Here is a 26,709-nt window from a genome sequence, read left to right as displayed (position 1 = left end):
TTTCAGCAAGATGACTTACACTGACCTGCACAAGTACTGTTGCTAGAGCTGCAGTTCTTGCTGCCAGTGAGCACATCAACTCATTCTGAGTGCAGTCACATATCATAGAACAAAGCAGCAATGTCTGATTAAAGCAGCAATTGGATTACCATAATACGGAATATTCCAGTTTACATGCTAGGCAAACGAGTAAAAATCCTGTTCCTTGATGACACATGATGCAGATAAGACGCCGTTAAAAAGTAAACATATTTGCTTTATTGAGGTTCTTGTGTGTAGATCCATCATTCCTTTGAGCTGTGTAGTAAGAATTCGTTTAGTCAAATTTTTAAGACGTTAACCATACAACGAACCTCCGCTTAATGCAAATTAAGTCTCTCTTCCTCCTTGTTTTTTAAATCACAATGATTTACACAATTCATACTGACTAGGAAAGCTATATTGCATCCCAAGCAACACCGTGAAAATCCAGATCATCCCACGGCAGCAACTCCTCGACAGCACTTGATCATCCTGCATTGAGCACCAGGTCATTAGTTTGCACATAGAAAACAGTGCAAAGAAAGTCATTTGTGATTCCACCCCATCCTCTTCTTTGATGGTATACTTGAGTTCAAAAGTCTCTTTGTATTTCCACACACAAAGTCTCCAGCCCCAATGCTGATACGCACACTGCACAGAGGCAGCAGAACGTGACCTGAAGGCAGGGGACACACAAAACACACACACACACACACACACAATGTCGAGATACATCAACATTCACACTCACTCAGACTGCATTGACATAGACACACATACACACACACAAACATACATACATACATACATAGATATATACATACATACATACATACATACATACATAAAACACACACACACACACACACACACACACACACACACACACACACACACACACACACACACACGAGATGACACCCAAAAGCAGGCAGGGTGGAGCTGGTACTTTTTGCCCCTCACCCTTCTCCCTGGCATCCAATCAGACGCAGAGACACCCCCGGCCCAGAGGAGGTGCTGTGGGTCATAGGTTCATGCGCAGGTGCTCGGGCCGCTTGGCCATGACTGGGTACGCCTGCTGCTTGAACTGGCCCATGGGGGCGCCAGCGGGGGGGCGGATGGGCAGGGGTGCCGAGGCCTCGCTGCTAGCAGTCACGTCCATCTGCTCCAGGCTGGACTCCTCCATGGCCTGCTCCCGGGCGCCAGGGACGCACCCACGGGCAGGGGGGGCCCCGCGTGCCAGCAGTCCCCAGCAAACCTCACTGGGCTGGAGGGAGGGGCGGGTTGGGGAAAAGAAGAGAGTGGGGGGTGGGAAGGAAGCAGAATCACACTTACAGACAGCAAGAAAAGTTTTGATGGTTTTAACACTTATGAACATTGAGTTGAAGACCTTTGATTTGATGATAATATCAAAATAAAAAAATAAAAAAAAAAATAAGTCAAAAAAAACTAATTAGTTATAAAAAAAGCATGTAGTAACATGATAAGAGGCTTAACAGTGTCAGAATGTGAGAATGGCGACCAACCTGATGGGTGTTCTTGGGCTTCCTAGGAAGCGTCGGGGGGAGCGTATTTTTGGCTCAAATGAGAACTTCTCCTTTACATTCTCCAGCACAGATGGAGCTACATACGTAAAACCCTGCAGTGAGAAAGAACACAGAGGAGAGGTTTGTGAGAGGAGTCTGTGTGAGCGAGGAGTCTGTGTGAAGGGAGAAAGGAGTCTTTGAGAGAGAGGAGTCTGAGAGAGAGGAATCTGTGTGAAGGAGAGAAGAGTCTACAATTGCATAAATATTCATCCCCTTCAAGTCAGCATTTAATAGATGCACCTTTGGCTTTGGCAACTGCCTATAAGTCACATTAAAAAAAGTGTGACTTATGGTCCGGAAAATACGGTACCCCCTTTATCTTCATTATTTTACTATGTTACTTTCATTCACGCTGTATGCAATAAGCCTTTTAAGTTTATTTAGGATGTGAGCTAGGCTATATGAAATGCCGACATGTATATGTATATGAGTGAACTTAGCAAACATGTTGTGCCTGGTGCCTGTATAAGCACTTGTCCATTCTGCTTTCAATGTTGCGCGCCACACATGCCAATCAGAAAATATAAGCTGCATGCGCAAGGCTGAAATTCAGTAGCACCAGCTGGAAAGACACCATTTTGACGTCACACTTTTGGCATATTCGCGTCAACATTGAGTATACCTGCCTATTAATCTTCTCTCAAGTCATAGTTCTCTTGCAGACTGAATCAGATTGTCCTCCAGGATTTCCATATATTTTGCTGAATTGATTTTACTTTTACCTTTATAGTCCTTCCATGGCCTGCTGTCAAGAAGTATCCCCACAGCATGATTCTACCACCAGCATTCTTCAAATTAGGGATGGTGCGTTTTTGGTAATGTCCATTGCTTGATGTCCGCCAAACATAGCATCTAGTCTGATTGTCTGAAAAGCTCAATTTGGCCCGAGACCAAAGAACCTTCTTCCATTTGAGCTTAGAGTCTCCCACATTTGTCTTTGGGCGAACTTTAGTCAAGATTTAATAAGAGCCTTGCCACTCACCCATAGAGCTTTGACTGGTGAAGAACTGGGGAAGAAGTTGTTATATGCATACATAGTTTCTCCTATCTCAGCTGCTGAAGCTTTTAACTACTTCAGAGTAGTCATAGGTGCCTTCAGGGCTCGAAATGAACTTTTTTCCTCAGTGTCCCGCAACTGTCCCCAATTCTACTTAACCACCAAATTCAAGCTCTTGTTTTTTCCATTTTACATAATAAACATAGATTAATAATCAGTAACTTGTATCACTTAATTGACTCATTCTGGGCCACCATGTAAGTTCTGAAGACTTTTAACCCAGAACCCACCCCATGCCCCAGGGCTCTGTGCTTGGTCCTCTGCTGTTCACCATTTACGTGCTACCCCTAGGTCATATTATCCGTAAACATGGACTCAACTTACACTGCTACGCTGATGACACTCAACTTTATATTAGCACTGGACCTTCCAGATGCACGTGTCTTTATATTTCTATAAAATGCACATTTACTGCACACAGGCAATCCCATTTCTCTAATTGTGAGACTATTAGCACCAATTGGCAGGACCGCTGTTGATTTAGGTCAGGGGGGATTTAAGGGGGATAAATATTTATGCAATTGCTTATTTTGCATTATATTTCTAATTAATTAACATTACTTTGTTGAAATTTGCTTTCACTTTGAGATTAAAGAGGGGATGTTTTTCCATTTAATTTGGCCTTTTTATACAATAATTTACAAATATTCCATTTATCAAAGGGGGACTTGGCAACTATTTCAACTTAATAAACCCGTTTAGAAATCCTTTGGATGGTTAAATGACTTGTTCCGGCGAAAGTGACTTTCCCTGCTCCCCCTAGCGTCCCAAGGCGGAAAACCAACCTTGGAACAAGTATAAGTATATAGTATATATACTCTTTTGATCCCGTGAGGGAAATTTGGTCTCTGCATTTATCCCAATCCGTGAATTAGTGAAACAGACACAGCACACAGTGTACACACAGTGAGGTGAAGCACACACTAATCCCGGGCGCAGTGAGCTGCCTGCATGAACAGCCCGGTGCTCGGGAGCAGTGAGGGGTTAGGTGCCTTGCTCAAGGGCACTTCAGCCGTGCCTACTGGTCGGGGTTCAAACCGGCAACCCTCCGGTTACAGGTCCGAAGTGCTAACCAGTAGGCCACGGCTGCCCAAAAATAGTGTTTCATACCTTGTAACATCCACATTGTTCTGCCGAACTTATGCGAATCGCTTCACTAGCTTGTAAACAAATCCATGTGCTTTATCATTACTTTTTTCCACAGTTTGAAATAGCATAACGCACAACTTCTCCAGTAGAGGGGGAAATATAGCTAATCCTACCAAGGGGGGCTTTAAAGCAAAAAAAGGGGAAATATCCAAGGGGGATGAATACTTTTGCAAGCCACTGTAGGTGCTAATGCACTTGGTAGTTTAACGCCATTCTGCATTAAGTCTCATAAGTAGTATTACTGTTGTGTTCTATGACAGCTGTGGAGGCAGTACGGGAAAAGAATCAGCTTTAGTTGGGCTGTAACCGAGTGGAGGGTGGGCCTCACCAGGAAGACTTGGTTGGCGCTCTCGCTGAGGGTGGAGTCGTCGGGGCTGTCCACAGGTGTCTGGCTGGTGAACTTGGAGTCGAACTGGCTCACGTCTTCAGCCGATTGCTGCACACAGACAGAGGGAGAACATGTGACGTGAGGCACGTCAGACACACACGGGGCACTCACTACTAGTGTTGTCACAATACCAATACCGATACCAAGTCAAGAATTCTAATTTCGTTAATCTTTCTGTTATCATAGAAGAGACAGGTTTATTTTTATGATTTTGGTGAGCACTACATGAGTGACAGACATTACGTGAGTTAACGGGAAGGTCAGCTAGAAGGAGGTCTCTCTAGATGTTTCTAAAAGTTTGCCTATTTTTGAAGTCGACAGTAGGCAGTCACAAATTCCATAGCCTAGGTAAGTTAGCAACACCAACTTGAGAGATGCAAGTCAGCAAATCTTACACAGCATCACTTATGAGGGCTTAAAGGAACCATATGTAAGAAATGTATTTCAATTAATCATAAAATGGCCCTGATATGTCACTAGACATTAAGAATTCATGTTCATTTCAAATACTTGACAACAGTAGTCCGGACAGGATATTGCAGTGTTTCCCCTACAATGTATTTAACAGCGGCGCAGCGCCGCCGCTGGATTTTCAGCGCCGCTGCAACATAATATCACAAGATTCACTTAACACACTGTAAAAGCACAATGGCCAACGTCATCTCGAAATTGTTTTCTGAAAGTCTTGAGTAAGTTAAGTGCATCAAATCCGCACTTAGCCTCTCATTATTCAGGACATATATGCGGCATGATGTGTCAGGTGATTACAAGCCCAAAGACAAGTCTGCAGCCCATATGGCTAGCCTACGTTCTGAACACGGTTACATTGTTTAACTATCCGACTGATGGGGTCTTGCTCCGCCACAGTGTAGCCTATGGTGTCATCGTTCACTTGTAGGTTACACAATAAATAGCCTACTTATAGGCCTGGCGACAGTAAAAATGATATTAGTTATATTTCATCGAAGCTGTTTGTATGCCGTGAATTGGCTTGTAGCCTATGCCATATGTTAAGCTTGAGCAATTCCTCTGATCCAAAGCCTGCTTTTGACACATTGACACTAATGTGAAACATGCATCCTCCTCTCCTAGCCTACATCAAATAAAAGAAACCAATTCATGATTACCGAAATGAATTTAACATGGGGGGAAAAAAGTTTGTTGCGATTTAGCCTACTGTTGTGATCGGTTCTTTCTGCTGATTGGATTTACCCCTAGTGTGTGTCAACTCTGAGAACTCTTGCTCCGGCTGACAATTTTATCCAGAGAGCTGATTTCCCAAAGATGAGCCTCCATCAACATTCAAGCGACAAATTATTAAAAGCGTAAGTAATGCAATAGAGTAAACCAATGTGCTACAAGGTGTATGGTCTTAACGTTAATTGTAGCCTAGACTTGTAGCGTTAGCGTGGGGCTATATGTAATGTTTGCATGGGAAAGCTAGGCGAACACAGTCTAGGCCTGTTTAAACTGTCTGATAGTTAAAGGAAATATGAGCATATAGCCTAAATTCTGTCCACTTAGCTATAATAGGCTATCAAAACAGACCTTTTTTCTATGTTTTGGCATTAGACATATAGGAGCCTATATTCTCTTATCAGAAAGACATGTTCTCATAACTTCAGCGTTCTCTTGATGATTGAGGGCTTAACGGTAAGCACTTCAATCAAGTACCCTAGGTCTTTTTGAGTTAATTGTGAGTGAGTTGTATGGTAACTGTGGGAGTGATGTGAAGAAAAAGTGAGTATTTACTTTTTTATCACGTGGGTTTTGTTGTTTTGGGACTGAGAATTAGACTATAAGGAGAGCATCTGGCTACGTGCATGCGTGTCAGCATTAATGGCCCCCCCCCCCACAATTCAATTCAATTCAAAGCCCAGAAAAAATTAAGTGCTTCATGAGATTGGGTGTGGCCTTTGCCATTAAGACAAATTTAAATAAATTGTAAATAATCTTTTAATTATTAATGGTCATTAAATGGTTTGTGCCATTTAATTTTTCTTCTATCATTTTTAACCAATAATGTAAAAGAAAGCTGAAAATGTCCACAAAAAGAAACACGAGAAGGTATGATATAAAAAAAAAAAAAATAAATAAATAAAAAAAAAAAAAAATGCTAATCACAACAAAACCGGAAATCGTATTTTCCTTATTACAGGCGTCAATGAGAGAACAAGTCATAGTCATAACATAGTATTTACTAATAGTAAGTGTTTGTGACAACACGTCATGATAAATTTGCTAATGTTTGATTGCTGTTTTGGTATGAAGCATCTTTCACATAATGAATGTGCACTCTAGAAAGTGAAAGTAGGCCTACTATGCACTCCATGTCTGTGTACATCCGCAATCGATTACATTCCTCAAATGGAGAACACATCCATGTCCCCTCGCGTCTCATGGCCACTCTATGTAATCCTTGTGTGTTTGCAAAATTCCTGGCACTTCCGGATCGCTTAAATTTAGTTTTTCTTTCCTGTCGGTTAGCAGTTGATGTAGAAGCATACTTTGACTTCAGCGGTGACAAGTTCTACTGTGAGAGAGCTTCCTTGCACCTGCAAAGTAGTTCTGTGCACGTGTGTGTGTCTGCATGGGGTTACGTTCGATTCATGTCAGAAGTTGGTCTGTCCGGTCCCACATTTACAGCGCTCCATTATTAGAGTAACGTTATCAGATAGCGCTGTAAAATGTGTGCAGGATTTTCTCGCATTATGATGACTAGAGTTGCGCGACTTGAATAAATTATGCACTATACCCTCAATCCTGCGCTGAAATTTAGGCCCTGCTTATATTAGCAGCCATGTCTCGCTGTACTTATCAAATGACAGCTGCAGGTTGAAAGCTGTGTGTGTGTGTGTGTGTAAAAACACAAAGCTACGGGAGGCAATAGAAGCATGCCTTGTGCACACTAACCTGAAATACGTAGGCCATCTTACTGCAAAACAACACTTTAATTCTTAAAAGTATTGATACTAATAAAACTAGGTATTGTGACGTTTTAAATTTCAGGTACTGCGATACTTTTGTAGCATCGGTGCACCGTGCAACACTACTCCCTACCAGCCAAGGGGCTCTCATTCTCTCTCCAACACACACACACACACACACACACACACACACACTCACCAAGAAGGGCTTGAAGGGCGGCTCCACCTTCCTGGCCAGCAGATCCTCCCAGTTGATGTGTCTGAAGAAGGGGTGTGCCTGCGGAGGAGAGAACCAATGGGATCTTAGCAGACTGTGAGATTGACAACCACAACAGTGACACAAGCTAAAGCTGGACGGGCATTCCTTGTGAGAACTTCCCGTTTTTACTTAATGCAACAGCCTACATCCTGAAAACTTGAGTGTGTTGTGTAGGTTACATACAATATAGGGCTGAATGATTTTGGAAAATAATCTAATTGCCATTCCCCCCCTCCAATGTTGCATTTATTTTCAAGCTCTTTGTCTTCTGTGTTATTCAACAAAGCAGTGTTAATTTTGACAGCAAATTCTGATTTAGTCTTAGTCTTTTGAATAACACACCATTTAGTTTTAGTCATATTTTAGTCATCTGAAATCTTTTAGTCTTAGTCTAGTTTTAGTAGACCAAATATTAGCAGATTTTAGTCGACTAAATCTACAGTGGACTTAGTTGACTAAATATTTCTCCAGAATTTCCATTCATTGGAAGTATCCATCAGTCTGTTATGGCATTAAGGTTTGAATATGCAATACAGACACAGATTTAATGGTTGTAATACAAAATCTGTATTTTATTTTATTCTTAATGTCAAAAACACTGACCGTACATACTCTGTGATTAATTAATCCAAATGAATCAGATGCATCCATTTTTGCTACGAACATCTTAAACAAGTTTAGCAGATAAGTGAATCAATGAAGAGCCAACCCAACATTATTGACCCTTTCAACAATAAAAACAACAACAATGCTTGAACGTTCTATTTGGGCCCCAATCTACTTCCTCTGCATTAAGATAACATATGGAATGTTAAAAAGGAAGTCTTGTGGGGCCAACAATGATGCTGATAGGGTCCTGAAAGGGTCCATAGACTAAAGTTCAACATCTCTCTCTTTTATTATAATTTTCTCTTTGGCTCAGGCATAAGCGTAGTACCTGGTGTCAGATTTTTAGCATGATGAATGCAAATGACTGAAGTTACCACTCACTGTCTATGACATGTGCAGCGTAGACTACCCTAACACCAAAGTAATGTTTGGAATACCCCCTATGATTTTTTCCTTTTTTTGCCATTCAAACATGTTGTAGATTTCAATTCACATAATTACTAGGTTGTTGCCTTTTCTATCCAATAGGTGGCAGTCCAGGATAAGAAATAGAAAAGTTCAAAACAGTACAGTAGGAAAACGAGAGAAAGAGCCTACAAGTGCAAACGGAAATGTAGTTTGTGAAGTTACTGGAATGGAAATAACTGTAACCACCTTCAACATACTTTTGAAGACATTTTGTGTCAAGTGTGCAACACATGTAGTCAATTTATTAAGGGAGTTTGTTTGTTAGGTAAGGTTAGCCAAGTTACCTTTGACAAGGCTGGTGGCTAGCATCATCATCAAGAGGTGTGCCAACTCGTAGGACTACCTCCAGATTGTTTTGAATTGAGGTGCTACTTCAGACGTGAGAACTGCTACGGTAGGCAACGGAAATTCCTAACTGCAGATTCAGAAATAGTAGATTGATGCTCCTGATAGCCAGACTGCACTGGGTCAACTGTCACTATGAAATGCGATTAATGAGCTAAGACAGCTGAAATCAGTCACAGCTGTGTAACTAAGTCTGTGCATGTAATGTAAACAACCCAACTGTTGTGAAAACGTCCTCGAAATTGTGCGAAGTTCTGCAAACTTGTCTTTGTTCTCCTCTTATGCAACTACTGCTGCGTTTGTTTAGCTGTTACGCCTGCATTTGCATCAGCTTTTTAAATGGCTCTGCTGCTCTTCATAGATCAACCTACCCTCAAAGATTAGCTCTGATTGGATTTCTTCCCAACTTGTCCGACAAAAAGAGTAGTTTTGATTGGATCTCTTCTCCATTCGTCCCTCCTAACATTTGTCTCGTTTTTATTCGTTGACTAAAGTGTCAGTTATATTTCTTCGTCATCATGTCTGACTTTTTATTTAGTTTTCATCTGTGAAAAAGGTTCGTTGAGGAATATTTTGTCATAGTCAACTAAATTAACACTGCACAAAGACAAACAATAAATCATTCTATAGTATGACCAAAACAATATCATATAAATTAAACATAAACTGTTCTTTCCTGGAGTCCAGGCATATGTTATGATGACATTAGGTGATGCATGGATTGATATGAATTACATCTACTTCATGTAGATATGATCTTCTTTGTTAGTTACGCAATGGCACTGACACTGCTCCTCCTTCTCCCACTCTCGCTCTCTTACACGCACACACAGACCCGCTCTTCTCCTCTGTAGCTGCGCGTGAATCGTAACAAACTAGATTGTTGCGGCCAAATAACATCGGCATTATCAACATTAACTAGTTTGTTCTTATCACAACAAAGTCAAGTTGCGGAGACAGAACTCTTTAAACAGGCCAAGTTAGCAGCAGTTAGCAGCATGCATATAACCTAAGAGCCTTAGCTCAGTGTTTCTCAAACTTTTTTTCTGGGGACCCACTTTTTAAAAATGACACAGTATCGTGACTGTGGTAGTTAACAAACTAGATCAGTGGTTCTCAAACGTTTTCCTTCATTCCCCACTTTGATCAAGGGGGCATTCTCGAGCCCCACCTGTCCCTCATCGCTCTAAGAAAGTGGTAGGTCGAGCTTAAAATTGTCAAATTTATTGAAATAATGACAAGTTCTAAATATATCCTCTTCAACAGAGTTAAAATCAGCTGGTGCTGCAGATATAATAATAAATAAATACATAACACACATATTTCTGTTTTCCAGCAACATATTAGGAAGCATAGGCCATTTTACAGCATTATACAATATATTCAATGAAATACCAACATGCTGCATTAAATGGATCCATAATCAGTCATACTGAGCACTGTTGGTTGGGAAATATTTTTTTGAAATAAACTTTGCAGGGGATGTGATGTAGGCCTACTGTTTAATACATGGGATCACAAGAGTGCCTCCCAATCAGGCGTTTCAGCGATTTGGCTCCAGAAATCTCAAAGGCATAATACTGTCCTTGATCGAGGCTTCTGTCCCATATTCAATTTTTTTGGTGAATGCAGTAATCTTATTTGCTAGGTGAGGTAGGTGCTTGTCTTTGCCTTGTAACTGGACATTTAACTCAAATGTATCGCTAAGATAGGCCAACCGTCAAAAGAAATGTTCATTAGTGAGCGTGCTTGCAGATTCAAACATGCGGTCTTCCTCCAAGAAGAGGCGAATTGAGCTCAAACCGATGCGACAGCACTTTACCTCAGGAGACCCACCTTGCCTCGCTATGAAACAGTACAGCCTTTTGGTCAGCTACCATCTCTTCGCCAAAGTGCAGAGAAAAGCCCAGCTTTTAAGGGCGGGTTTTGATGAAATTCACCACTCTCACAACAACGTTCAAAATCTCATGTAGGTCGGGACTAACTAAGCTGTCTTGACACGAGCGCTTTCCTGTGAATAACACAGTGCGTCCATTGCGCATCGGGTGCTACCTGGGCCCAGGCTACAAAATAAAAAAACTCCTGTTTTTAACGTCAGTTCGCACCCCACCTGGCATGTCTCCGCGACCCAGTAGACGGTCGCGACCCACAGTTTGAGAAACGCTGCCTTAGCTGGTAAGCTAATGTTAGAACAGCTGGGTTTTTGGTGGTTAGCCGTGTCAACTACTTGCGGATAACATTAGGCATTAATTCATTAACTATGACATGAAATGTTTGTACCACCAACCCCCTTGGATATCGCAAATGCCCCTTCTGTCACTGTACTCTAGTAAACAGTTACCAGCACAGGTGAATGGCTGCTGTGTAAACTAAACAGTCGTGAAGTTTTAATAGTCAGCTGGAGAAGTTAACGAAGTTACTGTGCAAGAGAGAGTAGCAGCATAGGGAAATTAAGAGAAAGGAACCAGAACCAGGGCATGGCAGGTTCCAGCAAAAGGTAATAAAGAGGTTTATTTTCAACCAAAGTATTCTACTGCTCAGAGCTTTCTTGACACTGTTAGCTGGTCCTCCTGTTTACGTCTTTTGCTTCTTCGACGGTGTGCAGTGTCGGTGGCACGTCGACAAGCGCAAGTATAAATGTGCTTTGGTGACATCAATATATTGTGCAGTGTAATCACAGCCTTTTAGGTTAGAAAACCGTGTTTCATCATACCACAATTGCAATTAATCATTCAGCCCTAATCAACTTTAAATCAGTGTGTAAGTTATGTTGTGGCAGACAGACCTGCACCTCTCCAGCATCACCAGCGTTAGCTCCGAGACGAGAGGAGGCACTTCTTTTCAACAACTGCAGAGAGAAAGGCTTTAATTTATAACACAGATGATCTCAAATCAGTCAACCAATCAATCAGTCAGTCAATCAGTCCATCCATCCATCCATCAGGCATCCACACCTTTTTGAGGAGGTCCCTGGCTTCTTGGGTGAGGTAGGGTGGCAGGTTTAGCTTGCACTTCAGGATTTTGTCAATGGTTTTCTTACGGTTTTCTCCCGTGAATGGTGGCTAGGAAAGCAATTTACATACAGGTCAGTCATTTGACCAATGGTGGCTCTTAACAGAAGCAACTACACAGAAAAAAACTACTACAAATGCCTGGGGCAAGACTGTAACTAGTCTGGGTGAGCCAATGTAGTGTAAATGTAAGTAAGAGCCACGAGCCATTGAGGGGGTAAGACTCAATCAGTGGTGAGAGTGATACAGTGATGAAGTAGAGAGAATGACGCAGTGGTGACAGAGATGCAGTGATGAGAATGATGCAGGGAGTGTTGCAATGGTGACAGTGATGCAATGGGGAGTGTGATGCAGTGATGCAATGGAGAGAGTGAAGCAGTGACGACACTGATGCAGTGATGCGAGTGATGTTGTGGTGCAGTGGAGAGAGTGATGTTGTGATGCAGTGGAGAGAGTGATGTGGTGGTGCAGTTGAGAGTGATGTGGTGGTGCAGTGGGAGAGTGATGTGGTGGTGTAGTGGAGAGTGATGTGGTGCAGTGGAGAGAGTGATGTGGTGCAGTGGAGAGAGTGATGTGGTGGTACAGTTGAGAGAGTGATGTGGTTCAGTGGAGAGAGTGATGTGGTGGTTCAGTGGAGAGAGTGATGTGGTGGTTCAGTGGAGAGAGTGATGTGGTGGTGCAGTTGAGAGAGTGATGTGGTGGTGCAGTGGAGAGAGTGATGTGGTGGTGCAATGGAGAGAGTGATGCAGTTAATACAGTGGTGCAGTGATGAGACTGATGAGTGAAAAGGGAGGTAATGGAGAGAGTGGTGCAGTGATGCAGTGAAGACATTGATGCAGTGAAAAGCGTGATGCAGTGGTGCAGTGAAGAGCGTGATGCAGTGAAGAGCGTGATGCAGTGAAGAGCATGATGCAGTGGTGCAGTGAAGATCATGATGCAGTGGTGCAGTGAAGAGCATGATGCAGTGGTGCAGTGAAGAGCATGATGCAGTGAGGGGCATGATGCAGTGATGCGGTAGTGAGTGTGATGTAGTGGAGAGAGTGTTGCAGTATGGCACAGTGGTTAATAGTGTGAGCTCCAGTGGGCCAGAGATGGGTAGGTAAGGGTTAAGATGACACTGCTGTGTGTGTGTTAACTTACTGCTCCCGTCAGCATGTCGTACATGAGAGCACCAAGGCTCCACCAATCCACAGCCCTGTTGTGACCACTTCTCATCAGGATCTCTGGGGCCCTGCAAGAACACCCAATAATCACATCATATCAATCACATCCATAACGAATCAGAACACCTGACCTAAATGTGGAAGGAACATTCACACACCACATCAACTACACCGACAGCTAATGAGAATATTAGAAATACTGTACGTCCTTCAGGGTCACTGTAGCAAAGGTGTGTCTTACATGTATTCTATGGTACCACAGAAGAAGTGGCAATGGAATGTTGAATAGCACTGGAGTGTCTTACATGTATTCTTTGGTACCACAGAAGAAGTGGCAATGGAATGTTGAATAGCATTGGAGTGTCTTACATGTATTCTATGGTACCACAGAAGGTGTGCGTGACCGTCCCATCATGGATAGACTCTTTACACAGACCAAAGTCTGTTAGCTTCACATGGCCTAGAAAAAAAACATACATCCAGTCAAATTCCAACTGAATAAAGACAAGAGAAGTAGGCATTTAGAGTAGGCAGCTACAGCACATGAACATGCCCCAAGAGTGAAGCACCCTAGCTGCTTAACAGCTCTAGCCATTGGTTGCAGCAACTCGAGCTAGGTAGAACTGATTTTTTGTTTTTTCGTACCGACAGTACTCAGCGATCTCGAGAAACAGATCTGTGCGGGGAAAAAACGCTGGAATTCTCCTTTACCAAATGTTGCCGATTCCTTCATTGCATTGGTATACCAGTGTCACACTCTATATGCTTTCACACATGTACCCTTGAATACATTTACCTCCTCACCTTTGGGAGCTTTATCTTGGTTTGTTTGCTTGCTAGAATTTAAAAACCTTACCTTCATGGTCTTGCTTATTTGCAAACATTTGGGAGGGCTTTGTCAAGGTGTTTGTTTATTTAGCTTGCTAGCTAGTGTTTAGGTGCCGTTACCATGGTTGTTAAGCATGATGTTCTCTGGCTTGAGGTCTCGATAGATGATGCCCTTCTGGTGCAGGTGGCCGAGAGCCATGGAGATTTCTGCCAAATAAAAGCTGACAGTAAAAAGCCTTTAGCTTTTGCCCAAACCAACATCTGAAAAGTCATGTGACAAGATGGAGAGGGTGTGTGTGACGTGGAAAGGGTGTGTGTATAAGAGCTGAGGGTCTCCTCTCACCAGGCTGTGTCCTCCATGAAGATGCCCTCCCTCTCCAGCTGCATGAAGAGCTCGCCACCTGTCAACATACACACACGGAACATTTAACACCAACACTCACAAATATTACACACACTAGGGTTGAACAATGATTATTTTTAGGCTCTTTATCTTCTATACTATTCAACAAAGACAAGCAATACATCATTCTATAGTATGACCAACACAATATTATATAAATTAAACATAAACTGTTCTTTCCTGGAGCCCAGGCCTATGTTATGATGACATTAGGTGATGCATGAATTGATATTAATGAAATATTTTTTATTTAACTACTTCAATCACAGTAGTAGGCCTGTATTTGTTGAAATTCCAGCCTTGTAAACATGTAATAATTCTTATACGTTTCTATTTCGGGTATATATGAAATTCTTTCGTTAGTTACGTGCAGTGGCAGAAAACTGACACTGCTTTCCCTTGTCCCGCTCTCTCTCTCAAATGCACACACACACACACACTCACCCACCCACCTCTCCTCTGTACTTGCATGTGAATCGGAACAAACTAGATTGTTGCGGCACAAAATGCGGCTGAATGACAGTTTAGCTCACGCTGAAAGGCATATATGATTCTAACTGTCTCACTGAATTGCATTATGCACACTCAATTCTCACTGGTATCTGCTAAACAACAAGTACCAAAACATGATTAGTTCATGGATTTTACATGTAATATACATTTTATCCAACACCACCCCCATCTTGCCTGTTCATAATTCTGAGAAATTCTTGAATTGTGTGCATGTGTGCGTGTACATGTTTATGTTTATGTGTGTGTGGGTGTGTGTGTGTGCATGTGCTTGTGTGTTTGCCTGTTTATGTGCCTGTGTGTGTGCATGTGCATGCATGCATATATATGTCTACTGTGTGAGTATGTGTCATACGTAGGATTACTGTGAATGTATGTGTGTGCGTGTGTATCTGTTTATGCACATGTAAACCCATTCCATATGCACACATGACCCCTGGAGGCAAACATAGGCAAAAAATTGGTCATCCTAGGCCCTACGGTTCTCAAGATATTCACAGAAAACTGTGTCTGCCCTACCCTCCTTTCGGTGGGTCCAGTCCAGCGGAGGGGGGCTACAGATCAATCAAAGCAGCGATGGTTCCATGCTATCCATGTGGGGTTACATGCCCACCAAGTTTCGTGTACCCCGGTCTTTCAGTGTCCCGGGAATCCTTGTTGGTGTACGGTCACTAAATGTACACATAAATTATTTTATTGTAAGGCCCCCATGAACTAAAGTCCACGAAACTTGGCATGCATTCGGAGGGTGTCAATGATCCTACACTTTCAATTTCGTGCAGTTTTGACCATGTCAGCCAGAGATATTGTGATGAAAACACCTAATGTTTTGCTTTTTAATTTTTTAACTAGGTGGCTTATACATGAAATAAGTGGTAATGGGATGGGTTGACATGCCCCCTTAAGACCAACATACAAAAAAAGGTGGACCTCCTAGGCCCTACGGTTCTCGAGATATTCACAGAAAACTGTCTCCGCCACCTACAGGCCAGTTGGTGTATAGTAACATAAATTAATTTATTGTGTGGCCCCCCATGAACGGAATTCCACGAAACTTGGCATGCATTCAGAGGGTGTCAATGATCCTACACTTCCAATTTCGTGCAGTTTTGACTATGTTAGGTCACAGATACCGATTATTACAACACCTCATTTTACTTTTTGTGTTTAACTAGGTGGCGTTATACATGAAATGAGTGGTTATGGAATGGGTTGACATGGCCCTTTGAGATCAACCAACAAAAAAAATGGTCCTCCTAAACCCTACGGTTCTCGAGATATTCACAGAAAACTGTGTCTGCCCTACCCTCCTTTCGGGGGGTCCAGTCCAGCAGGGGGGCTACAGATCAAAACGAAAACAGGAGGTTCCATGCTATCCATGTGGGGTTACATGCCCACCAAGTTTCGTGTACCCTGGTCTTACAGTGTCCCGGGAATCCTTGACGGAAATTTGGACATGCGAAAAAGGAAATAAAATAAAATAAATCTGACTAAACCTATTTGACCGCCGCTTCGCTGCGCGGCGGTCATAATTAATCGTACAGCCCCAACACACACACACACACAACATTTAATACCAACACTCACAAATATCAAACACACACACAACCTTAGACATAAACCCCATGGATATAATCACATACAAAATCAGACACATACACAAACGTACATGCAGTATGAGAACACAAAATTGATGGGCAGTGTGTTTCTGTAACTTGTAGAGTTCTTCTCTAACTTACTGTCAAAGAGCAGAGATTTGTGTTTTAAGGTCGTTGCAGCATACTAATGATCACAAGCAGTGCCCCAGCAACAGGCTGAGCAGAGAGAGAATGGGGGTACTTTTTCTGTGGGACAGTTTTTGTGTTTGCTGGAGCCTATATGGGCGCTGTACTGACCGCTCAGGTACTCCAGGATCAGGTAGAGCTTGCCCCCCGTCTGGAAGGCGTAAATCAGGTCCACGATGAAGGGGTGCTTCACCTCCTCTAGGATGTTCCTCTCCGCCTTGGTGTGGGCAGTGTCTTTAGCGTTGCGCACAATCATGGCCTGACCCCCCCAGAGCACAGGAAAGGCATTACACGGTGTACTATTTTATACTGTATATTGTAAACTGTCTCTTTGGTCTTTTTGTATTCGGTTATTAAGTGATTCAATAACAGGCTAATACATATTTTTCCGGGTCTAACGGGTTAAAGAGCCGCTCGGTTTTCTCCAAAGACAGTAAATTAAATTAAATTAGCTTTTCCCCGCTATTCAGTGTAGTCTTTAAGGAAATTGTCATCCTACTACTCACTTGTTGCCTCAACCTAATAAAATCCTTTTTTTCGTGGAACCCTGCAAGTAACCCTTGATTGTATCTTCTGCCTGCACAGTTACAGTAATTACTCTGTTAAAGTTGACCAATTTTGTTTTACCCTCCATAAAACAGAGGTGATGATGACCAGGTTTACAAGTTGCAAAAACCGGCTGGCTGTGCCAGTCAACGTTTTTTGACCAAAAAGCCTGTGTTGTGCCTGTGACGTCGGACTTTACAACTAAATTGCATACCGAGTATATTTTCAGTACTACTACCGCTCTAAAAGGTTCCAAATTACAGCCTCAGCATGATGAGAACTACATCCACTTTCCCTCACAACCAGCTCTCTCCAAATCACTTTTCCAACCTCCAAATATTTGGGGTGAAGCTAATATAGGAGCAGGTCTTTCTCCTAAGTCTGCTACATGCTTTGGTTCTAGTCTGTGTGAGAGGCAGGGCCAGTGAAAAGAGTGTTTGTGGGAAAAAACACATCTTTTTGGTCCAAGGCCATTAATGTCACCATATGTTATCTTCAAAGGCCAAACATTTTTCTGCTGCCTTTCATCCCTGGAAGACATCCTTTGATTTGTTTACCACAAAAGACGTGTCTGGATTTAACAATTTACCACAACTACAAAACAGCAGATAAAACATGCCTCACAAACATTCTCTGACCAGAGTATGTGGATTGAACAGTACATCCATTATGTACCATCAACAGCACAGATTTTAAATGTGAGGCTACAACTAGTCCAGGCTTAGTCGATTTTACATTCATATATTACAGTTATCTACTGCCACTTTAAATGGGCAAATTCTGCTGATAACGAGCAACTACGTAGAGAGGATAAAACTTCAGATATTCAGATGAGTGATCAGTAACTTTCCATAGGGGACAACTGCACAACCAAGCTCCATGGCAAAAGAACTATGCTGTGAATACAAAGAAAGCTGCAGCGCTGTGAAACATAACCTCCCACAATCACAACACAGGAAAGCACTAATCACCTCCACCACAAACCCCTAATATCACTGATCACCTCCCTCACAACAGATCATATGCCTTGTCTGATGTTTGCACAAAAAATATAGTTAATCATAAAGAAAAAATTACCTTCTTTAAAACCTTCATGGCAAATATTTTTCCTGATGCTGCTCCGGCTACTTTTCGTACTTGGAAAACCTATAGGGGGAAAAAAGGTTTCACAACCATTTTAGTAGATACATTCTGATGTCTCAAGTGAATTAAGCCTCAATACAGCAGTTACTATGTAAAAAAGTTCTTTCATGTCCTTACCTTACCATACCCTCCTTTGCCCAACACACGCAGAAGCTCGAAACACTCAGGCTTGATGTTTTCCGAGCCCTGGTTCACACTGTCCTCAGATATTTCAATCTTCTCACAATCATCCATGTTACTGAGGCACAAAGACATACAGTTCACTCAGGACCTCAGACAGAGATTTTTTTTTTTTAAACCTCAGCACTTGTTGCTTTCTCTTTACATCCTCCTACACTCTTCTAGTTTCAGCTGAGGTATAACAAATTACACAGTCTACAAGATTAATCGATGTCTAACGCTAAGCCCAAAATAGAAATGGGAGGGTGTCAATTAGTCACTACGGTATAGTTTCCGTCACATTTGAAGTGTGTCTAGTTACTTACAACTCAAATCCACTGCATTGATCCATGAAGTCAGTGATCTGCGTCTAAAATGACATGAGAACAGAATACATGAAAATTACAAAATGCAATGTGTTCAGGCCATACGGTTTAATATTCTGCAAAAGGGTCGCACAAGTTAGTCAACATAAACCGTTCCACGGGAATTAAACGCCCAGGCTTTACGCTTATGTTATTGAAGTCACCTATAACTGCTGTCAGTTAAGGATCATAAAGTTAGCTTTGCTTCAACTCGTACTTGTGTGATTAATACAAGATCGACAAGCTAGCTAACGATTACATGATGCATAGAACACCGTAATCGAATTGCTTAAGTTGACATAGGTTTAAAGCATAGACTGTTCTATACAGTCTATGGTTTAAAGCACAGCACGCTTGTGCAATGTTGGCAACATTGACGTTAACTTTGACAAGCGAGTTATCTTCACGATCAATGGCCAAAGTCTAGCTGTTCAGCACGCAGTCGTGAATTCTTGAAGCACTGCCGAGCACAACCAAATCAACTTAGACTTGAAAGCAATAAAGTAGGCTGCAGTCAAAACTAAGCAAGTTGGCTAATGTTAACAACGTTAACACTTCCACCTGGCACGATCAAATAATTAGTGGCCGAAATATAACGTTACTATGCGTGCATTGCTTTGAGCTAGCGTTCCGTTATTCAACTTTAATGTAACGTTAGTCATTTAAGGGAACAGTACGTTATGGGTATTGCCAACACTTCGAAAACGCCATGAGGTGTCAGCTGGTGTTCAAGCTGACAGTTTAGTGTGGAAGCCGAAAAGGCTACCGCAGTTGCAGGGGCAAGCAAACGCTAACGTTAGCTAGCACGATATCGGACTATCGTTGGCGTTGTCAAAACTGGGCCTTCCCTCGTCTGTCACCAGACCGGGCCTGTGTTAGCACAACGTTAACGTTAGCTCAATACAACATGCTATCACACGTGTCAGCGCAATTACCTCCTCCAGCTCCTCGTCGGAAACATTTTCCTCCGGCTGGTCCAAATCTATGTCGAATACTCCAGCCATAATCGTTCACTTTGGTGTTGCTCGTGTTAATCCGAAATAATAGGTCTCCCTTCCCGCCTCATGGACAAACATACATCGCCGCCATGGCCGACTGTCACACATGCGCAGACAAACCACAAACAGAGTGAAGAGTGCCCTCCTGCGCCTCGAGGGTGTACAGCCACCACAGCCCTAGTTGGAGTCACTGTTGTAGGCTCTAGGCTAGTAGTTATGGCGCGGGAATCGTGCCTAAAACCTTCCTACCGTCCATCTGATCAACCAACCGAACGTCATACCACCCGCCTTATCAGAATAATTGCCTTTTTATAAGCAGCCTACATGAACTTACACGTATCCAACATGTGCCCAGAATTGTTGCAACATGTACTTATTCTGTTGGAACATGATGGATACATGTTGTGTTGGAACATGAATACATGTAGGAACACTGTACAATTTTGAAACTTCATTAAATGAACATTCATTAGTCTATTTGTGTCGTTATTAGTGACAAGCTATTGCTATTGTTGCTTAAACTATTATGCGTTATAACCATCGGCAAAACAGGACTAAACAATTATCTGCGAGATATGAGAAATGCCATAGGCTGGCCTTACCACATTTTCTCTTTCTTACATCAATACGTTATGGAAGCATATGAGCCCACTTCAAATCTCCAAATATGTGATTATGTATCCTAGCCTATAGGCTAAGTTTAACAACGTTTTATGGACAATAGGCTATCCCTCGGACTGCAATTTGAATAGATTTTGCTGTGCTGTACTGTAAAAGTAGACCTACGTCCATTTCTTAGAGTGGCTTAAGATTAACATAGCCTAAATACTGTAATGTTGACACTATGATACGTTTATAAGTAGGCTAACAAATGAAAAGTGTTTTCAGCTGAAATGGCATGAAGGCTATGTGGACCGCCTGGACCTTTGAGCAAAACATCAGCAGACAGAGAAGCCCTCAGTGTAGCAATGCAGACTGTTCGGGGGACCTGCTTTTCCAACTGTGGGTCGCCAGTCGAACTGACAGGCTTATCATAAATTCGCATTTATTTCAATTTGGCTATAGGCTACGATTAAAGTTCACAACTAGGCCTACTCGCAATATGCTGTCGACAACTCGACACTAGTTAACCACAATTTGTAGCCCTATTGGTCATGTTAGATAGATAGATAGATAGATAGATACTTTATTGATCCCCAGGGGAAATTCAATGTTAAGCGTTACTTGCAATGTGAAACTAAAATCTAAGACAGAAAATTATGTTTTTCATTTAATTAAGTCTTTAAACATAATTTTCTACTGTCTTAGATTTTAGACAAACAGACATAATGCACCAAAAACAAAACCTCCGGAGAGGTAGCTACACATTTGTTGTTCCATGATAAAGCAATGAACGTGCTGGTAGGCGACATGACGTTTGATGGATCCACCGGATGGTAGGAAGGGAGGTTTTTGGCATCATTCCCGCGCTATAAGAAGTAGTAGCTAGGATTTCTTTCGCCAATCTGCAAAAAATGTAGCCTGGCGGGCCATCCTATATCATTGCTGAGCAAATTAATTTGCCGCCGCTAGGGTGCGTCTAGATTTCTAGGCTACAAAAAATGTCTAACACGTTCTAATTTATCCACGGCCAAATCCTCGGGGAAACGCCTGTAGAGCCTATCAAGGGGTGCCATTTTTTGTGCCAGTGACATTTTTTTTTACCAATATAAGCTTTTGAGATGTCTGACTAGGGTTTTAGGGTGCCGAATCTATCTTTGAGTAAAAATGACTCCAAGTCCATAAAAAATCCATAAGAAGTGGTTTTGTTAATTTAAAATGTAATAGTGCGGCAGGTTAAGTCCATATTCCAGGACAATCGTTTACTTTGTGATACAAGCACCAAAATGGGCATGAACTAGATGTACCGCATATCGGTACAAGACCGCCGCTCAGTCCTGTACATCCTTTCCGCGAAAATAAATCACACAATTTGTCTCCATCTTTTACTCCATCCCCCACTCTTGAAACTTTTGTGTATGCTTGTTTGGCATGCCTGTGTGTGTGTGTGTGTGTGTGTGTGTGTGTGTGTGCGGCTGCACAGAAAGTAGCCTACTGGCGCTGAAAAGGTGAATATTGTAGAATAGCCAAAGAAGTTGTAGCATTGTTAAAAAACCTTTAAAATCTCTAAACAATCAAAAGTAGGGCAGTTCATCACAGTTCATCCATTGCAACTGGATTGATAAAAGGTCACTTACACCTGTAGGCTACATTGTATTTGGGAAAAGCAAAAGGTATCAGCATAATGTTATTTATTTATTTATTTATTTATTTATAAAGAAACAAAAACATCTCTGTCAGTTCCATGCCGTTTTCAACAGCTATCAAAAACAAAGGTCATTTTTGGATAGATGGATTTTTTGTGAATGTTTCTTCTTCTGCATAAGATTTTAGTCATCTTTAATTCATGTGATACTTTATTGTCAATGCACAAATTAAGTAACAGTAGTCTGAAACAAAATGCTGTTTTACATCTAACCAGTGGTACAAATAACTGACATGTCCAAATGGGCCTTGATGAAAAGCGTCGCTAGACTGTGCATACACATTTTAACGGGCCAAAGTTGAAGAGCTGTTGTCCGTTGTTGTTCGTGCAAATATAGGCTGATTCATGTTCCCTTGCATTGTGTAACTGAGGTCCATGGCTTGTCTGGCTTTCACCAGACCAAGCTCAATCTTTTAAGAAATCAAAAAATAAATAGCGGACAGATCAGGCTGGGTAGTAGTAATTATCATGAACTATCTGTCAAAATAAGCCCCGCCCCTGAAACGTCATAAATCACGTCATAACCACGCCTCCTTTTTATGCAAATTAGCCACGTGGTTGTCACCACGTGTTGTTTGTTATTGTTATTGTTTTGTGAGTCATGTGACAGTCATGTGACTGGTGTCAAACCCCTGGGCAGCCATATTGGATGTAAAGTCATGTGACAGTCATGTGTCTGGTGTCAAACAATGCCAGGCCCCCTTGGCATCCATATTGGATGTAGTGTCATGTGACTGATGTCAAACCCAAGACCATATTGGCCCCCCAAACCCACATGTGTGTTTTGTGGATAAAGGGGGATCAGATAAACTTTGTAAGAGTTGTATATGTTTAGTGGTAAATGGGTGTAAATACAAAGTGTGCTGCTAGGATGGCCGAGTGGTTAAGGCGTTGGACTTCAGATCAAATGGATGTTTGTGTCCTTGTGGGTTCAACCCCCACTCCTAGCAACTATATTAATGGCTGAGAGTAGTATGAAGTTTGAAGTCCTAGAGATGTTGAGAGATATGGATTAAAAAATAATTTAAAAAAAAAGTTTAAATTGGTTACCATTTAAGCTAGGCTTTGGTAAAAAAAAGGTGTCAGCCAAATCCCATGTACTGTAATTTTTATAACTAGAATCATGGGGTCGTGTGTGTGTGTGTGTGACCAAATGGGTCTATGCCTGGAGGAGGTGTTGGGCCCGGGCATGTCACTGTGTGTGATGTTTGAAGCCCCTTTCATGTGTCTTATCATATAGTTGGCTAGCCGGAGTCATACTGTTTAACTGATTACAAACACAGTGGTTAATTATGTATGTATGTATTGGGGGTCTAAGAAGCCCCCACACTTTGTAGAGGAGGTGTTGTGCCCAGACATGTCTCTGAGTTTATTGTTTGAAGCCCCTTACATGTGGCTCATCAAACAACAGGCTAGCCGGAGACGTACTGCTTAACTGATTACAAACACAGTGGTTAATTATGTATGTATGTATTGGGGGTCTATGAACCCCCTCACTTTGTAGAGGAGGTGTTGGGTCAGGATATGTCTCTGAGTGTATTGTTTGAGACCCCTATCATATGACTTGATATAGGCTGGACTATTCCATGATGCTGTGTAGCGACTGTCCATAGCAGGCTGTACAATATCCTTCCAAGAGTCCCTAAACATCACCCAATCTGCATCACAAAATGAAATGTCGCCATATGTCTGAAAACGCCAAATCCGGAGATGTCAAAGCGTATAGCTTCACACTCGCGATCTTCCTTGTCAAAAACATAGCCTCCTATCGCCCATCGTTCAACAACCATTGGTATTCCACGCCATCATTAGGTTTACTCAGAAAATTAACAAAGTTTCAGGTCTCCTCCTTTGCGGTGCATAAGTCATTTCAGGATTCGATAGCTTAAGCTAACAGGCGTGAGTGTAATCCGTCTCTTTGATTTTGCCCGATTCAATCATGTCAGCCATGGTAAGTTCTGTTCAAAATCACTGCTAACAATGATAGCTATACATCACCCACAGCTTTTATAATCTCAATCCTAGAGACATGCCGGGGCAAAACACACCCACTACAAAGGGTTTATAGATAACCAGGTGTCTGCATACAGACGTCACTACTCATAAACAGATCTTTTACAATGTTATCAGCACTAGTGTACGTAGGTAGTAGGCAGACCCCCCACATGAAAGGGGGCTCAAACAACACACTCAGAGACATGCCCGGACAAAGCCGTGGCCTACTGGTTAGCACTTGTAACTTATAGCTAACACATTTTTTCAACCAGAACCTCTAACAACATGCTAAACAGGTTAACGGCTATGCTCCCAGAGGAAACTTTTGCTTCTCATTTGTATCCCTTCTGTTGCTAAGGAGGCTAAATGGTGATTCTCTTTTAAGGATCATTTAAGTATTACTTTTGTCACAATTATTTCTCCTAATTTTGAGAAATAAAACAAGCAAAAGATGAGACACATAGCAATAAGACAAGTAGGAGTCACATAAGAGATATTAGTTTGAGAAGCAGGAGAAGTACAGGAGATCTCTTATATGTTTGAGTGTAGTCTCACTTACAACTTGTTTCTCCTTAGGAGAAATAATAGAGCAGATGGAGTCACATAAGAGATATTAGTTTGAGAAGCAGGAGAAATACGGGAGATCTCTTATATCTTTGAGTGTAGTCTCATTTACAACTTGTTTCTCCTTAGGAGAAATAATAGAGCAAATGAGGAGACATTGCAATGAGAAACTGTTGAGAAGTAGGAGTTACAATTGAGATATCAGTTTGAGGGTCAAAAAATAGGGCACTCCATAGCATTTCAAACTTTTATTTTATAAAACAAAGCAAAACAGTTGTACTTTAAAAATGGACTTTAAGCAAAGGGAGCTTGCACAGTTGCACTTTAAAATGGACTTCAAGCAATGGAAGCATGTTAATGCCTTGATATGTTCTTTTTAAAAATTGTGTATTCTTATTTTTTATTTTTTTGTGTGTGTGAGTGTGTATGTGAGTATTATTTTTAAAAGCTGCACAAGCAAATTGCATTGTACGGACCAACTGCACAATGACAATTTAAGTCTATCTATAAATCATACAACATAGAGGAATTAACTAATAAACAATAACATAAACAAACTGAACTTGTGCCAAAGCGTGCCATACTGTGTACAATGGTGGATGAAAGCATGGGCTGGTCAATCTGCATCTTTTATCCTGGTGGTGGAACCAACCAAAGGGAGGAGGGAGAGAAGAGCAGAAAATAGAACATTGTTAGTTTGTGAGCCACTCAAAAATACAAAGTAAGACATTTGTTTGACCGTCTGCTTTCATAACTGTGGGAATTTTGATACAGCACAAAGATCAGACACACCTTATTAATCACTTAAACACAGAATGGGGGATGTGATAGCTACCACTCACATTTGCTATATGTTGCCCAATTGAAAAACAGATTGTATTGATATATTTGTCAAGCTTAAACAAGTTTGTTGAATTCCCTCACCTCATCTAGTGAGTAAACTGTATTGTCAGACTAGGATTAACCCCTATCCAGTTTACCACTAGGCAAAACCTTGTTTTGGTTGGACTAAGCCTATTCAGTGTAAAAAAAAAATGGGCATCTGAAAATAGTTTAGTTCAGAGTCCTGATGTCAAAAAAGTAATTTGGGCAATTTTTTTTGTCATCTGGGAGCTGGCTCTATAGTCAGAACGCATAACAACTAAATGCAGCGTTGCCTTGTTTAGTTCTGATAGTGGGTTTCAACAGGAACATTTCTCCTGTGATCAGTGAGGTTTAAGTGATGAGTATTGCTGGAACATGTCACACAGTCTCATTGAAGGGCAAATCTGGTGTAAACTGACCCCAAAACTAACATAACTGACCCCAAAACTAACATAAACACAAAACAAACACAAAACAATCAGTACTACCTAGCTTGAGTGGCTGCAGCCAACAGCCAGGGATAGGCAGTATGTCTGATACATGTTTGTAAAATACAAAATAGTATGTGGTCATTTTTATTTTATTTAGTTGGAAAAAATGGCATCATATTTTGTATCAAAATACTTCATAGGTTTGTAGTTTAAAAATAGTGCCAAATTATTTTGGTAAAACCAATAACCTACTTTTGGTGATGTGATTATAAAAGTGCAAAACAATGAATGCAGCACTGGTGCTGACTTGTAATTTGCCCAGAGTTGTTGTGATCAGAATATTGAGATTCAGGTAGATAAGTTTCTTGAGAACTTTAGTCATCAATACAAACACATGGAACCCGGTTATGTGGTTTGCCCTGCAAGCTGCACCATGTGCAGCATTGCACAATGTTTGCACACATCCACAATACACTCCTTCATACCAACCTCAAGTTTCTTGAGAACTTTAAAGTTCTCAAGAAACTGATGATTAATCATGGAATCGGTACCCCACGTGAAAATTTAATTAATAATTTGCCCAGACTTGTTGTGATCATAATATTGAGATTCAGGAAGATGAAATTGCTCACATACACAATACACTCCTTCATACCAACCTCAAGTTTCTTGAGAAAATAAACAAATAGACAAAAAGCAGGTCAAATTATTGTAACAGCTACAAAATAGATGGCCATAGAGTGGGGAAATGTCTTGGATGAGTATATTTTGTATATCTTCATTTACAGTAATATAATAAAATTGATTATATTTTAATGTCCCCATGATGGA

The 26,709-nt window shown here is 41.5% G+C and overlaps 1 protein-coding gene across 1 annotated transcript; it reads right to left on the bottom strand.

The window, feature by feature from the left end:
• Positions 1-235: 235 nt before the first annotated feature.
• LOC125309557 (ribosomal protein S6 kinase beta-1-like) lies at positions 236-19,928 on the bottom strand. Its single transcript, XM_048266569.1, is given in 16 exon segments — positions 236-1,218; positions 1,221-1,288; positions 1,548-1,660; positions 4,142-4,249; positions 7,328-7,405; positions 11,595-11,657; positions 11,764-11,871; positions 12,961-13,051; positions 13,353-13,443; positions 13,932-14,032; positions 14,155-14,212; positions 16,620-16,767; positions 18,132-18,200; positions 18,315-18,435; positions 18,683-18,726; positions 19,657-19,928. Coding segments are annotated over 16 exon segments (1,503 nt in total). The 5' UTR covers positions 19,726-19,928; the 3' UTR covers positions 236-1,045.
• Between the last annotated feature and the right edge of the window lie 6,781 nt (positions 19,929-26,709).

Source organism: Alosa alosa, chromosome 16 (genome assembly GCF_017589495.1).
Source record: "Alosa alosa isolate M-15738 ecotype Scorff River chromosome 16, AALO_Geno_1.1, whole genome shotgun sequence".
NCBI classification, from domain to species: domain Eukaryota; kingdom Metazoa; phylum Chordata; class Actinopteri; order Clupeiformes; family Clupeidae; genus Alosa; species Alosa alosa.
This window is presented reverse-complemented; position numbering and strand designations above follow the sequence as displayed.